We start from the raw sequence: 15,096 nt of genomic DNA on the forward strand, positions 1-15,096 counted from the left end.
TTAAAGATTGAAAAGCTAGATGTTCTTTAAAAAATACTATTATGTTCTTCTTTTTTTTGTTGAATAAAAATAATATTCATTACATTATATTATCATGTTCTTTATTAATATTACGGATGTTCTTTATATATAAACAAAGAACATAAAGCTGGATGTTTTTTAACAAAATAGTTATATGTTCTTTACAAAACAACTATATGTTCATTACAAAACAATCATATGTGATGTTTTTTACAAAATAACTATATGTTCTTTACAAAATAACTATATGTTCTTTACTCTACAACTATATGTTCAGTCCGCCTTTTTTAAAGAAAACCGGATGCACGGAGCATGGTGCATCCGCCTCCACCATAAAAATTTCAATAAAAGAAGAAAAAAAAAATTAAAAAAAATTTCCTCCTTGGTATTATGTTCCCTCTATGTACCCCTACCCCGTACCCGTACTACCAAACGCCCCGTAATTGTGATTGAACGTAGTGTCTTATCCATGGCGGTGTCACTGAACCACAGCTGCTACTCTCTTCATCATCATCATCACCATCATCATCATCGTATCCATTTTCATTCTCATTCATTCCTCCAAATTTCTCTCTCCTCTTCTATTCCCAGCAAAAACTCCAAATTTCCCAAATTCAAAAATAAATCTTGTCGAAATCCCATTTTCAAAAATTCCCGGCAAAATCTCGTAATTCCTCCGATTTTCATGCTTGCTCTTTTCGACAGACCTCCCGATACCCAAACTTTCTTGGTTACTGTCAGCGTCTTGCTTGCAATTACGCTTTCTCTCTTCCTTGGCCTTAAGGTACTCCTTAATTTTAGTATTTTTCAGCTGAATTTTGTAATGGAATTTTCGATTTGATTTTATTGCCATTGAATTAGATGCATTAAGAATTTGGTATTGCCTTTTCATTTCGCGTTAAAGTACCCATGTCGGATCCTTACACTTTATTTTGATCATGAAATGGCCAACAAGTCCGAGTAATGTGGTTTCAAATTAAATTTTTGATCAATTTATGTTTGTAATAATTATGTGAGTTGTGAAACAAGGAGTTTGAATTTTGACATAAACAGTTGATGAAAGCATTGTGGGAGAATTAAGTAAATAATATGAAATTGATTGTAAATGTTTATCCTATTTAATCTAAATGCTTATAACAAGACTTGAACTCAAGACCAACAAGTCTTAAGTTACAAGTCTTACCAACTTAATCATTTATTAATTGTGTTTTTTATCCAACAAAATTATAGTTAACTTAGATAAGTTAATCTATGGCTTATTATACTATTTGTTTCCATTATGTAATGATTGAGTTTGACAGCTAAAAAATGTTTATAGCAAGACTTAAACTCGAAACTAAACAGTCTTACTATCTAAACAATCAAACTAGACTAGCAAACTAAACAAGTACAAACTAGCAACCCGGGGCATCGCCCGGGCCACACACTACTTAGGTTAATAAATCTGGTGCATGATTTAAAATTACTTCATTACTTCTAATTTGTGAAGTACTTCGTAATATTTTGTAAGAACATTAGCATTTTGTGATTAGATGCTCAATGTACTTGTATTTTCAATCAATTTATAATGTTGCTGCAAGCATCAACATGACAACCACAATACATGTATCCGGTAGGGGTCTTGGGCAGCCAAGAGCGTGCACAACCTTAATCTCGAGTCCTCAACCTTTGCAATTAAAACTAGTTCAGGAGCTGTTTTTGATTGAAATGCAAAGAAAAGATTGTTTTTTGGTCAAGTTCAGTGTTAAATTCGGCCTCCAAAGGTTGCAATAACATTCTAACAAAGTACTAATCCGAGCTAATTCAAGCAATTTAGTGGAGTTTTAATACTGCTGTTCAATGTTGGTACTGACTGGAGCATTTTTCTGTTCTAGATATAAGTGTTGATGGGTGAATAACTGATAGGCTTTTGCAGGGCGATCCTGTTCCTTGTGATCGATGTGCAGGAAATGGTATGCTCTTATCTTCATTCCCCAAACCTATCTTAAGTTATATTTTACTAATTATTCTGAAGAAGTACACTATAAAATTGAAAGCATGTTTAGTGTTGGTGATTGAAGGTTTAGGATTTGCACATTTGTTTTGCAATTTGCAAATGGGAGGTTTATGTTTTTGGTCTCTATTATACTTTTCTACATTTCTATCTGTTAACTGAGAACTTGATTGACTCTTTGTGGCATATAAAAGATTGAAAACTTTGCCTCTTGATATACAGGGGGTACAAAATGTGTATTTTGCAATGACGGAAAAATGAAGACAGAAAAAGGACAGATTGATTGCAAAGTCTGTAAGGGTGCAGGTATTGATTCACAATGCTAAAACTTCACATACATTCGTTATTGTTACTGTTTCATAGAGAGGAGTTAGAGTGGTAGTTAGCCAATAGGTAATTTGACTATGCTACTTCAAATCTTCAGTTTGTGTTACATTACATAGCAGTGTCTGACACTTTACTCTTTATTAAGGGTATGAAATCCTTACTTGACCCTTCACGTTCACTCAAACACTATAATAATACATAGTATGGTTCTAATATTTGGCAAGAAATATTTTTGTCGAAATATCAATTCAACCTTAGCCAGACTACCCTCAAGAGTTCTAGGTAGGACTTCCCAAACTGCAGTTGGTATAACACTTCAAGCCAACAGACTGGTCATCAACTGACAAAACCCATCTCCTTCATAAATTCTCAAACAGCTTTCTATCCTAACAGACATAACTAGATATGTTTCTAATCTTGTGCTATTTAAAAAAATTTAAATGTATATCCTGTATGCCCTTAAGCCCTTTACATCAATCTCAACAATAAAATTCCTAGTTTGCCCGCTGCCATTGCAGCAACTTTGTATCACTCTCTTAGTCTCTTCTCGAGTTTAGAGCATTTGAAGTTCTTTCTTGTCCTCCTCGTGAACAATATAGGGATTTCTATTTAAGTGAACAATTGATAGCTACTCTTACACTGCTTTAACATGGAGGACATTTTTCACTGTATATACAACCTGCAAACAAATGAACACAGCCTCTGGAGCTGAACCACAGAACATAGATAATCAGCATTTACACCAATCCTTAAAAGCCTGTCCTTGGTCTCACCCGCGTTGCATAATGAGCCTAGTAATATATCTGTGTTTAAGGATAGAGTATTTATTCTAAACACTGTAGGACCAGGGAATATGGGAGCATCACCACCCATTTCAATGTAGACTTTTTGATGGAGTTTTTTGGGCCTCTTTTTCAAGTATGCAGCCTTGTGCTATATAAGTTCATCACAACCATAAACTGCAAAGTTGTGGAGGAAAGATGTTAATATTAGGGAAAGAGGAGATAGTTATGCTATGTATGCTCAGTTATTGGCTTGAGATTAAAAAAATAAAAAAAACAACAGAATCTCGCAGATTGAGCAACTTCTAATATGTGGATGTATTGTAATATGGGATCTCGTGAATACATCAGGCATATGTTTTATGCATGCTCTGAGTTTAATTTTTGAAAAGCGGCCATGTCCGAAGTCTTGATTTGTGGTGTGCCTTACACTATATATTTGCCCTCCCAACAAGAACTGTGTCTGAGACTCTGAGTAACATAGGGCATCGAATATCTTTAATGCTGATTATCTTTAGCTGCTAAAGCACAAGAGTCTTTGCAGTTAACATAGTTTGAACCTAATCTTTGTTTTCTTTTTAGGGATGGTATTATGCAAGAAATGTGCAGGATCTGGATATTCCAAGAGGCTATGAGGTGTATAAAGCTGGTATCTGCATCTGCTCATGGCTAGAATGGTGTAACGTTAGCTTTGAAATTCTATATTCTTACTGTAACCTATTCCCATCATAAGATATCATAAGATTCAGAAGGTTGTTGCTCACCTGTAGATTTTTTTATTAACAAATTTGCACACTATATAGTCAAGTTCTATGCATCAGTTGCAATTTTGTGAGATGCCCTTCTTAATTGCCTGCTTACTTTTCATTCAATTTCTGCAGTTTGGGGATTGCTCAATGCCACTATTGTCAAAATTGTTTTACATATACCTTTGGCATATTGCAGTTTCTTCAATTCTGGAAGTCAAGTCATATACAGTTCATGTTGTTTTTAAATCACTAAATCACGATGGCAGCATTTACAAGTTTATGAATTATCGGTCTATTTGTTTGATATTTATCCATAGTTGCTAACAAATTTTATCTAGTTTCTTAGGAGAGATGAAATCTAAGGAGTAGTTATTTAAGATTTTCTGTGCCTGCACCCTCCTTAAGCTGTAACATGCACAACATCGATCACATGTGCTCCCCTGGAGGCCAAGAAAAGTGCTGAAACCATGTCCATTATTCAGCCTTGTATCACTTGAACATGCTAATATCTTACACACCAAGGCTATTGATCATGTAGCTCCATAAATTAATACATATGATTATATGAAGTATTAACAATTCATCTACTCACTATTTGTTTGATATTTATCCGTACTGCTTGTTTTTTGCTTTTCCTTTGTTCTGCCTTTTGTTCTTTTCTTGTTATTGTAAGCTTTTCCTCATTTGAATCAAAAATAAAATAAAATAAAAAGGGATTGGATCCTCTAATGTGTAATGCTTTGTTGTTGTTCACTCTATAAAATGAGACAAAATCACAAAATCCATGGATGAAGGCCTCAAAGCCCTTTACTCTAGATCCATTCCTTCTCTTATTCTATCCACAACATCAATCAATCACTTGTGCTACAAAAAAGAGTGTTAAATCATATTTGTTTATCCATGTATCATCGTAACATCCTACTTAATCAATATAACACCACATTGTAGAATTCTTATTAGATTAACCTAACATGACTCTGGGTTGGGTCACATTTTTATTGAAAAAGCATGACAAGGCCCAACCTAACATGACAAAATAAGTGAAAATCAATCAACACGACTCGATATATACATAAGCTCAACTATACTTAAATGCCTTTTCAAAAACTATGACATGAGAAGTTGCCAGTGGGTTGGGTGTAGTCTACCACAAGACATTCATGGTCGGCACGAAGCACAGCCTTGAGGCTAGGTCCATTCTTAAGTCTGGTTCTCAAAGGCAACATTGAGTCATTGATGTAATGAGTACGGAGTATTTGGAAAACTTTACAAGTATAAAAAAAACCGAGGGCAGAATAGTCATGGAAATAACTTTCAAACTGGCTACGCTCCACAGTCCCCAATTCAAAATTTTCAAAAACAAAATCCCTCTATTTGACCGTTAGATTCAGATACTCCGTTCCTTTTCTTTCAAAATTGTCAGCCATTTTTGCTTTCTTCCACAAATTTCCACTCTCTCTCCTCACTCAGAAACCCTAATTACGCCATTACTGATGTTTAAGATTCCCTTCTTCTCCGAGACACCGAGTTCAGTGAAGACTCGGCCTGGGTTCCATGACCCGCCCGAGTCAGCTCGGGCAACTCCGAGCATCGCCAAATCAATGTCTCGCGATAACTTGTTGCAGTCTTCAACTGTACGAAATTTCAATGATAGAGAAGAATTTCGCGATTCTGCTAACAATGCGTTAGTAGTTCGAAGCTTTGATTTGCCCGAAGATCCTTCTTTCTGGAAAGATCACAATGTTCAGGTTTGATTTCAAATCATATTATTCCATTTGATTTTTGGTTCTTTTTTTTGTTGCGTTTTTCGAAAATCTAGGGTTTTTTTATTTCTAGTTGAAGTTGTGAATTTGTGGAAAGAATGCAAGTAATTATGATCGAATTAGGGTTTGAACTTTGAATTAATGGTGCAACTGTGCAAGTGAGCTCAATTCATTGGAAAAATAAAGTGCATCGATGAAATGATTTAGTCTTTGTTACTTGATACTTTATTACTTATCAAATTTAGTTGAGTATAATTTTTGTTTGGAATTATCATGGTTTGCTTTTGTATGATCACAAATTGAAGCAGTTAATAATATGCTTTGGATTTAAGCTCTCGAGTTTGCGAATTGCAAATGATGATTGAGTTTTATGCAAAGTGTGCTGTCTTTCCTAAGATTTGACTAACATTTGATTGTTGATGTTGCAACTTCAATGAGCAGGTTATTATTAGGCTTCGCCCTCTCAACAATTCTGAGATATCATTGCAAGGCCAAAATAGGTGTGTCAGGCAAGAAAGTTCTCAGAGTATTACATGGACCGGACATCCTGAATCACGCTTCACTTTCGATGTTGTTGCTGATGAAAATGTTACACAGGTCTTATTCCTCTTTCATATTGTATAATATTGTTATTATTATATCTTCATCTGATCATGTTTACTGACCCTATCTGTACGAGTGTGTGATTGCTGATGAATTCCGTTCATGTGATTGAGCAGGAAAAGCTTTTTAAAGTGGCTGGAGTGCCTATGGTTGAAAACTGTGTGGCAGGGTACAATAGCTGCATGTTTGCTTATGGACAAGTAAGCCATTATGCCTGATGATGCCTATTTTGTTTACATACAACTCGTCTTATTTTTGTAATTTCGTGTATTGATTTATGCATGTAAGAGGCTTGTGGCTTTCGTTTGATAGCTCTATGAATGTTTTATTACTTTGATGTCCAGTAGAATATGTTATACTGCATTTCATTAAGCTACCAGTTTTAGAGTTTGAAAGGACTGAAGTTGCAATGTTCTGCTCTACTTAATTTTTAAAGGCTCTGTAACTTTGTATGTCCTATTGGCAGACTGGAAGTGGGAAAACACACACAATGTTGGGAGATATTGAAGGTGGTACTCGACGACATAGTGTTGATTGTGGAATGACACCTAGAGTGTTTGAGCATCTCTTTTCTAGGATCCAAAAGGTATTTTCTTCTGAAAAAGATATTGTGAGCAAATTGTGGTTTTGAGTATTTATTACTTAATTTCTTCCATTACAGATTCTTCTGTTTGAGTTGCTACGGCTATGACAATTTAGCACTGATTTTGAATTAGATAAAGTCAAAAGTTATGTGTATCTGTTTTAAATTATAGATTACTTGCAACAATTAAAAAAACATTGCTGTTTAATTCTTTCTCAGACATAGGGTTAGTGTACAACTAGATGCTTATATATGCTTGCTTCACTCTTTATATAGATTAGTGACATCAGTCCATGTAGTTGCTAGATAAGCAAGAACATGAAACCTGATTATAGTATATACTACTTCAAATTTCATTTGTGATCTTGTTTCTTTACTTTTGGTGGAATGTGATGAACGCATAAACAATAATATTGTAATATCACAGGAAAAAGAGGCTCGGAGAGAAGAAAAGTACCATTTTACTTGTAAATGCTCATTCTTGGAGATCTACAACGAACTAATCCTTGATCTTTTAAACCCTTCCTCAACGAACTTACAGGTAAGGATCATGTGAATTGCAAGCTATGAAATCATCTTCTTCTTCTTCTTCTCTTTATTTATTTTGTGTGTGTGTGTGTGTGTGTGTGTGTGTGTGTGTGTGTGTATAGAGCCATAATGATCATTGTAGCAGTGAGGTCATAAGCTTGTTTCTCTTTGTTGTGCTTATAGTAGGACTGTAGGATCGAGTCTGTGGGTTGATGATTATTAAAGTATAAATTGTCATATTTTATTGTCCAGTAGCTTCCTTTCAAAGCTTATGCTCCTCATTTTTCAGATTAGAGAAGACTTGAAGAAAGGCATTCATGTTGAAAACCTAACTGAGTTAGAGGTCACAAGTGCTCGAGATGTTATGCAACAGCTTCTTCAGGTATTGATCTACCTAACTAAACACATACTCAACCTGCAGAAGACCTTGATTAGACTGTACAAGCATAATTAAGTTTGCATTGGTGAGAGATAATCTTTCGTTCTTTGCAATAGTCTAAAACTTAAGGAGCCAATCTCAAGTATTCTCAACCCTTGACATGATTTTTGACCTCTTAAAATATGCCTCTTTACTAGGGGGGGGGGGGGGGGGCCTCCTTAATGAGTTACAATAATAAACTTTACAAATATTTTGTGACAAGGTTGCAAATTAACTAGGAGTCTCTAGGATGACTAGGAATAATACGTATCAACTAGTAAAATTATGTGATGATTCCACTTGTCATCTTCAAAACTATTATATGAACTTTTGACTGGTAAATATGACAATCTTAATCGGTGCCTGTTTCTTATGAATTCTATATACAAGTGCCTAATGCAGGAATGTTAATGGTTGTCAGGGTGCTGCAAACAGAAAGGTGGCTGCCACTAACATGAATCGTGCAAGTAGTCGTTCTCACAGTGTATTCACCTGTGTTATTGAGAGTACTGTAAGTATTTTCCCTCTAAGTCTAGGATGTGTAAAGAAACAGCTCTTTTATAGTGCAGAATTTTCAAAATTTGAATTTAAGTGCTTAACGAATGGTGGTGAAACTGCAGTGGGAATCGCAAGGTGTAACACATCATCGCTTCGCTCGACTTAATCTTGTAGATTTAGCTGGCTCTGAAAGGTAAAATCATAAATTGCTACTCGTTGCTAGTACTAGACTAATACAAAAGAAAGAAAATAGAAAGAGAGAAATTATTGTTCTAGAATCTAATCTTCTTGTTGAGTGTTGTACACTTGTACTGCTATCTATTTCAAGTCTTAGCCTCACCGATATGATCATTACAGGCAAAAGAGTTCTGGTGCAGAAGGTGATCGCCTTAAAGAAGCCACAAATATCAATAAGTCACTGTCAACTTTAGGGTCTGTTTTTCCTTCTTTCAATTAAACTATACAGCAGTAGCTCACAGTAAAGTATTTATCTCTTAATTGTCCTTACTTTTTATAATGATTCAGACTCGTGATAATGAACCTCGTGAGCATATCCAATGGAAAATCTCATCACGTGCCATATCGAGATTCAAAATTAACCTTTTTACTTCAGGTATTTTGTAACACATTTTTTTGCTCCTTAAGCTGCCGAGGAATCCTATTTGCAAGTCTGACTTGAGCTGTCCTTTGGAATTCAGGACTCACTTGGAGGGAATGCGAAAACCACTATAATTGCTAATATAAGTCCATCCAGCTGGTTAGTGCTTCCTGGATCCCTTTTCTTTTTAACCATCACTTTCATCTATAATGTATTGGGAATCTGAACCAGGAAAAATGTTCAGTTTCTAGCTCCTACACATGGTAGTGTTTATTTAGCAATCTCGTATTTTTCTCTTCTATTTTGAGGTGAAGGCGGAGGTTATAATTTTGCTTAAGCTGATACAGATTATTGCCTGTTTTTCTTTATCTCGAGTTCCAAATATAGAAGGTAGATTTTTCTGTGTTTTGAACTGTATTCCTTGATATAACTTTTCGTCTTCTTGCAGCTGCTCACTGGAGACTCTTAGCACCCTGAAGTTCGCTCAGCGTGCTAAATTTATAAAGAACAATGTATGTTGTCAGGAAGTCTGATTCTACTTTGTGTTTGGCTAAGTTGGTTTTCTTTAGATATTTGCCTTTAAGTAACATTCTCTAAAAATTATTAACTGGTAATCTTCGTGTTCATTAATTATAATATTATATCCATTTGTTCAATCTATCAGGCCATTGTAAACGAAGATGCTTCTGGTGATGTCCTTGCCATGAGAATGCAAATTCAGCAATTGAAGGTACCTCTATTTTATATCTTCCCAAGAACTAATACAATAGAGAATTTCTTCTGAGAGAAGCATAAGATTATAAGAACAGACACATATTTTATAGGTTGTGCAAAAATGCAAAAGTCTTGTTGCCAAACAATCTCAATTCTCACTTGAATTTGTACTAATCTTTTTATTTTGTGTATGTTAGTATAATTTCTGTCTTCATGTTTAAAATATTTTTCAGAAGAATATTGTTAAGCTGTTGTTGGATATCATAAAGAAGTTAAATTGTCTGTACTCATCTGATTTATCATGGTGCAGAAAGAAGTATCACATCTGCGTAGTTTACAAAATGGAGGAGCTGGAAATCAGGATAATGATGCCATGACATTGGGTTTTCTAGGATCACCTGGGGCTTTTAAGTGGGAAGGTCTTAATGGTTCTGTAACTCCTCTGACCTCTAATAAAAGACTGTCCCAGGTTTGTGCTTTTGTTGCTTCAATATGCTGTACACTGCACATTTTTGCGTCAAGTTTCCTCTTACCAAGTTCGTTGGTGTTCTTCAGAAGAAAGAAATTGAGGTTGCTCTTGTTGGGGCATTTAGGAGGGAAAAGGATAAAGACATGGCATTGCAAGCACTCACTGCTGAAAACCAGGCAGCTATGCAGCTGGTATGTAGCAAAAGAACCCTATATGCTATATTGCCATTCAACTGTTCCTTGTATGTTGAAAAAACTAGGCTATTTTTATTTGTGCTTTATACATTGTTGCTTATTAATATATTCAATATTCATCTATTCAGCCCCTCTCAGTAGTGTAATACTGTGCTGGCATGCTATCCAATTATGTCCATTAGAGACTTTCAAGTTTGTGAAATATGAACATCATTTATTGTGTAATATTGTGCTGGCATAGTAGCATGCTATCCATGTTGTCTCAGTTGCCTGTCAATCGGTTGAATTGATTTCTTGTCACTCTCAGTGCCCCAGTCCCAATTATGTGCAAACAATCTTTAGTGATTAGCTACTGTGCTAAATCCAACTGCTTTAAACATCAGCATAAAACTTTTAATATGATATCTTCTATGTTTTCACAAAAGTGTGATTTAACTTGTCAATTTCATACCTCATGATGTTGGTAATTACAAATGAACTTTGATCTGATATTATATACTGATTAGGCTAAACAAAGACAAGATGAAATACAAGGCCTGAAAATGAGGCTCAGGTTCAGAGAAGCAGGGATTAAAAGATTAGAAGCTGTTGCCTCTGGTAAGATCTCTGCAGAGACCCACTTGTTAAAGGAAAAAGAGGAACACTTGAAAGAGATCGAGGTCTTGCGTGCTCAAGTTAATAAGAATCAGGAGGTGACAAGATTTGCGATGGAAAATCTGCGTTTGAAAGAAGAAATTAGAAGGTATGTCCTTCCAGCCATCATGTGGTTGTGATGTCTGTCGAGTCATATTGTCATCAAGCTCTTGAACTTTTAACTGCCCTTTCCCCAGACTTCTACAATGAATTTTGCAGAGACTAAACCTTATGCGCATTGTGGGTAGCCACATAAGAGTATTAAGTCGCAACAGAGATAATTCCAATCCTGTTTATATGTTTCAAAGAATCACTACATATACTTTAAGCTGACAGCTAAATGTGTGTTGCTCGACAGATTACAGTCTTTCTGTGAGGAAGGTGAAAGAGAAAGAATGATTGAACAGATTAATACCTTGCAGAACAAGGTCTTTAATTAATTGATTACTCTCATTTCATTCTCTATGCTTCTTGAAAATGACTAGCAGGCTTGACTACAATTTTTAAACAATGTGCAGTTACTTGAAGCGCTTGATTGGAAGCTTATGCATGAATCAGAACCATCCAATGCTCAGGTGCCTTATATGATTTTTATTTAGTTTTTTTCATCATGTTAAGTTTACTTCACTTGCGACTTACAAAGCGTGACATGCATTAGCAGAAAAGGAGTCCTTGTTTGCTGACAGACAGTCCAAGCGATTTGGACCAGCTCAACTCTAACAAGGTAGGATGTCATATTCATGTGATCTGTTCCATTAGGCAATCTTTAACTATTACTAATATGTGTTTTAAATCACCTCATGTTCAAAATTTGGAGTAATGTCCAATTGGCATAGTGATATCTGAAGAGATTGATAAAAAAAGATATACTAGTATATGTAGCTGCTGAGTGCTGACTGTATATCTGCATATAAAATCTTAGGGAGCAAATATTAGGGATGTAAACATATATACTCCGTATTATTGGTAATGTTTATGTAACAACTACCAAAGTCTGCTGCTAACAGTAATACATTCAAAATCAAATTTGAGTGGCAAAATCTTGGTCTGCTCATTCCTTATGAAAGTAATATTTTTCCCAACAAAATAAATAACTTTTGGATAGTCGAGAACCTTTAGAAGCTATAATCATAGTCCCCTATTATGTAACTGAATGTTTGCTTTATCACCACTTTTTATTAGTATTTTGCATCTACAATGTTCAATTTCTTCTTAACAGTAGTCTTCAGCAATAACATGATGGGATATAACCTTGTAATAGAGGTTTTGGGTATTTTCATAAACAAATGGAAAACAGATTTAAAATGTATATACAATTGATGATCTGATTTCAAACTAATTTTATAAACCTCATCCCTGTTGCTGGTCTATTGATTCAGGAATCTGCATCACCTTGGCAATCATCAATCAAAGAGGAAAATGAATTTCTGCGAGTGCAGGTCACTGGAGTGCCTTTTATATCATTTTTTACTGTAGCGTGATTCCTGATTTTTCTGACTTCATTGCTCTAAAAGCTTTTCGCTTCTTCATTGGCTGATGGTCAACTTCTTTTTTTCATAGGCTATTCAAAACCAAGCAGAAATAGATTCTCTTCGTAAGAAACTCAACTCCTATGTGGAGGCGAAGGAAAAATTGGAAAGGTGACTGTCTATAAACTTCTTTGTTCTTATTGATATTACATGCCTGAAGATTAAACTCATTAATACCTTTTAATAATTGCCACAACTTAGAAATGGAATGGAAACAGCCCCTTTCTTTCTGCCAAAGGTGACTGGTATTTGGAAGAATACAAAGTATTAAGTTAGTTAGTTATTTGTTGACTTCAGTTCTTTCATTGTTGAGGTCTCCACAGACAAAGATGCAGTGATTAAATAATGATACTTCGTATGATATTTGTGGGATTCCAGAATTCTGACAAGTGCATTTTGCAGAATTCAATTATGTTTTTGTCACATGACAGGCTGACCAAAATTTCACATCTTACAGGCACATCAAGGATTTGGAGGCAGAGTTACATGAAGTTAGATCCTCCCTAAACACAAAAGAAGAAAGCCACCAAATGCAAGTTGATGCTACTTCGACTACAACGAATGACATGAACAACAATGACCAGCAGGAGCTCAAAGCCATGGTTGATGTCATTGCAGCAGCAAGTCAAAGAGAAGCTGAAGCACATGAAATGGCAATCATACTAGCTAAGGAGAATGATGAACTACGAGCTAAGATCAAGGTTTTACTCGAGGACAATAGTAAGTTGATAGATTTGTATGAAAGGGCAGCTGCAGAGACCAATGAAATCAATAATTTAGATGCTCAAGGTGATGCCGATGAAGGCCAAAATACTGGATGTGGTGCTATTTCTCAGATAAAAGACGCCGAAATAAAAAGGCTGGAGGATTTAGAGCATCAACTTGCGGAAATGCACGATGAAAATGAGAAACTGATGAGTTTGTATGAGAAAGCAATGCAAGAGAGAGATGATATTAAAAGATTGCTTTCATCTGCTGTGCACAATAATACTGCAGAGAGAGGAGAATTCGAGTTCCCAGAAAAGCTTGTCGAGGTTGATGGAGGAAAATATGCGGGGTCTTCTGAATGTTTTGCTGAAAGCAGCAGTGGCATGAAAGACCAGCAAATTCTGTCTGCTGACACATTGGTCTTAGAGGAAGCTGACACGTCTAAATGGAATGTGCAGAATACATGTGGCCAGTGTCCACCCGCTCCACTTACAACTGAAATTCAGATGGATGCGGGGTTGGATGAAATCCAGAATATTCATGAACAGCATCCTGTCATGGAGGAAAATTCTTTTGGAACATGTGTTCAGGGCCAGTATGAGACTAATGAGAGTAATGTCTTGAAAATCCAATGTCCTGGTGATTCTCAGGATGATTTAGATACTAGGGTGCATTTCAGAACTTATTCCGAGACATTAACAGAGGAGGAACTTGTCCTTGTAAAGGAGGAGCTGGAGAAGGCCCGAGAAAGGCTTTCAAATTCGGCCCGCGCTGTCAGTGAATTTGAAACCATTGAGAAAGCAGTACTTCTAGTTGATGCAGTCTCTAGGGAGATTGATGCGTTAAAGGTTCTCTTGCAGTTCAAGCAACAGGAGATTGGATCCCTGAAACCTCTCTCATCAGAGACGCAGGATAGAAGTGCCCTTGTATTTAGAAAGCTTGAAGCACTTAAAGTTTCTATATCAAATATATCTTCATCTATTGCTTACTTCGAACAAAGAGAAGATAGAGCAAAGGCAAGAGTGCATGACTCAATGTCATCCTTGGGCCAACAAAAGGAAAATCTAGTCCGTCTTCAGGTTCAAAGCGATGAAATCAATGCAAAAAGAAGAGAGATCCAAGAAACTGAAGTGGAACTGAGGAACAACTTGTGGCGCCTCAAATCTAAACTTGAGGAGGAAAACCAAAAACAAGAAAGTCAAAGAGTTCTCCTTGCCATTGATAACATTGAGAGAACCGAAGCTCCAGCTCTGATCTGCAGCAAGGCAACTGATTTGCTCAAATCTGAGGAAGAAAAAACCAAATTGCACAACGAGATCAAGCAAACCCAGGAAAAACTTGGTGTCATCAAGAAGCAGGTTGATGATTTGAACAGGAAGGGCCAAAAGCTGGATAGTGAAATCCAAGTTAAAAATGTAGAGATACAAAAGACTACAAAATTGGTGCAGGAAAGGGAACTTGCCCTTCAAAATGTCATTAATGAAAAGGAGATGCTTTTGGAGATGAAAGAGAATGGGAAGCCTGAGATTGATGACATGATAGTTGAATATCACCAGTGTATCTTTGAAGAGCATTTCAGAGAAGAAGAGCTGATGATACTTGAAGAAGATATGTACATGTTGTCATTAAAATTAGCTATATTTGAGAGCGAAAGAGAAGTTGCGGTTAAGAGAGCAACCCAACTGTTGTACAGAGAGCAACACCAAACAGGCCTTCCGTCAGAAAGAATGCGACAAGAAATTGAAGGTGTTCAGAAATCAATTCTAGAAGCTAATACATTACTCTTAGCCGAAAAGCCAGCTGACTGTCAAGTGGTTTTGTCAGCCAGTTCCCATAGGAATTCATGACCTCCAAAATACTGAAGCAGCTTAAATTTTGCTTTACCATGCTCACTGTATGTACTATGTTAAAAGTCCAAGATTCATGTTGTACTGAAACTCGCAATTCAAAAAGTAAATGACGAATTCAGTGATTAGTTCATCATTC

General features: G+C 36.0%; 2 protein-coding genes across 2 annotated transcripts; both read left to right on the top strand.

Annotated features, from left to right (window-relative positions):
- The first annotated feature begins 424 nt into the window (after positions 1-424).
- On the top strand, positions 425-3,972 carry LOC145571719 (uncharacterized). The gene is made up of 4 exons (XM_081630751.1): positions 425-805; positions 1,937-1,973; positions 2,237-2,320; positions 3,706-3,972. The coding sequence occupies exons 1-4, from the start codon at positions 491-493 to the stop codon at positions 3,756-3,758; spliced, it is 489 nt and encodes a 162-aa protein (XP_081486877.1). The 5' UTR covers positions 425-490; the 3' UTR covers positions 3,759-3,972.
- Positions 3,973-5,307: 1,335 nt separating this feature from the next.
- Positions 5,308-15,094, top strand: LOC145571720 (kinesin-like protein KIN-12E). The gene is made up of 22 exons (XM_081630752.1): positions 5,308-5,620; positions 6,077-6,232; positions 6,355-6,438; positions 6,705-6,824; positions 7,249-7,362; positions 7,639-7,731; positions 8,189-8,278; positions 8,388-8,458; positions 8,623-8,697; positions 8,791-8,878; positions 8,964-9,022; positions 9,312-9,375; positions 9,528-9,593; positions 9,888-10,046; positions 10,133-10,237; positions 10,747-10,982; positions 11,232-11,301; positions 11,392-11,448; positions 11,535-11,597; positions 12,253-12,312; positions 12,434-12,513; positions 12,860-15,094. The coding sequence occupies exons 1-22, from the start codon at positions 5,366-5,368 to the stop codon at positions 14,955-14,957; spliced, it is 4,263 nt and encodes a 1,420-aa protein (XP_081486878.1). The 5' UTR covers positions 5,308-5,365; the 3' UTR covers positions 14,958-15,094.
- Positions 15,095-15,096: the final 2 nt, after the last annotated feature.

The sequence above is a fragment of the Chenopodium album genome, chromosome 12, assembly GCF_948465745.1.
Source record: "Chenopodium album chromosome 12, dcCheAlbu1.1, whole genome shotgun sequence".
Lineage (NCBI taxonomy): Eukaryota > Viridiplantae > Streptophyta > Magnoliopsida > Caryophyllales > Amaranthaceae > Chenopodium > Chenopodium album.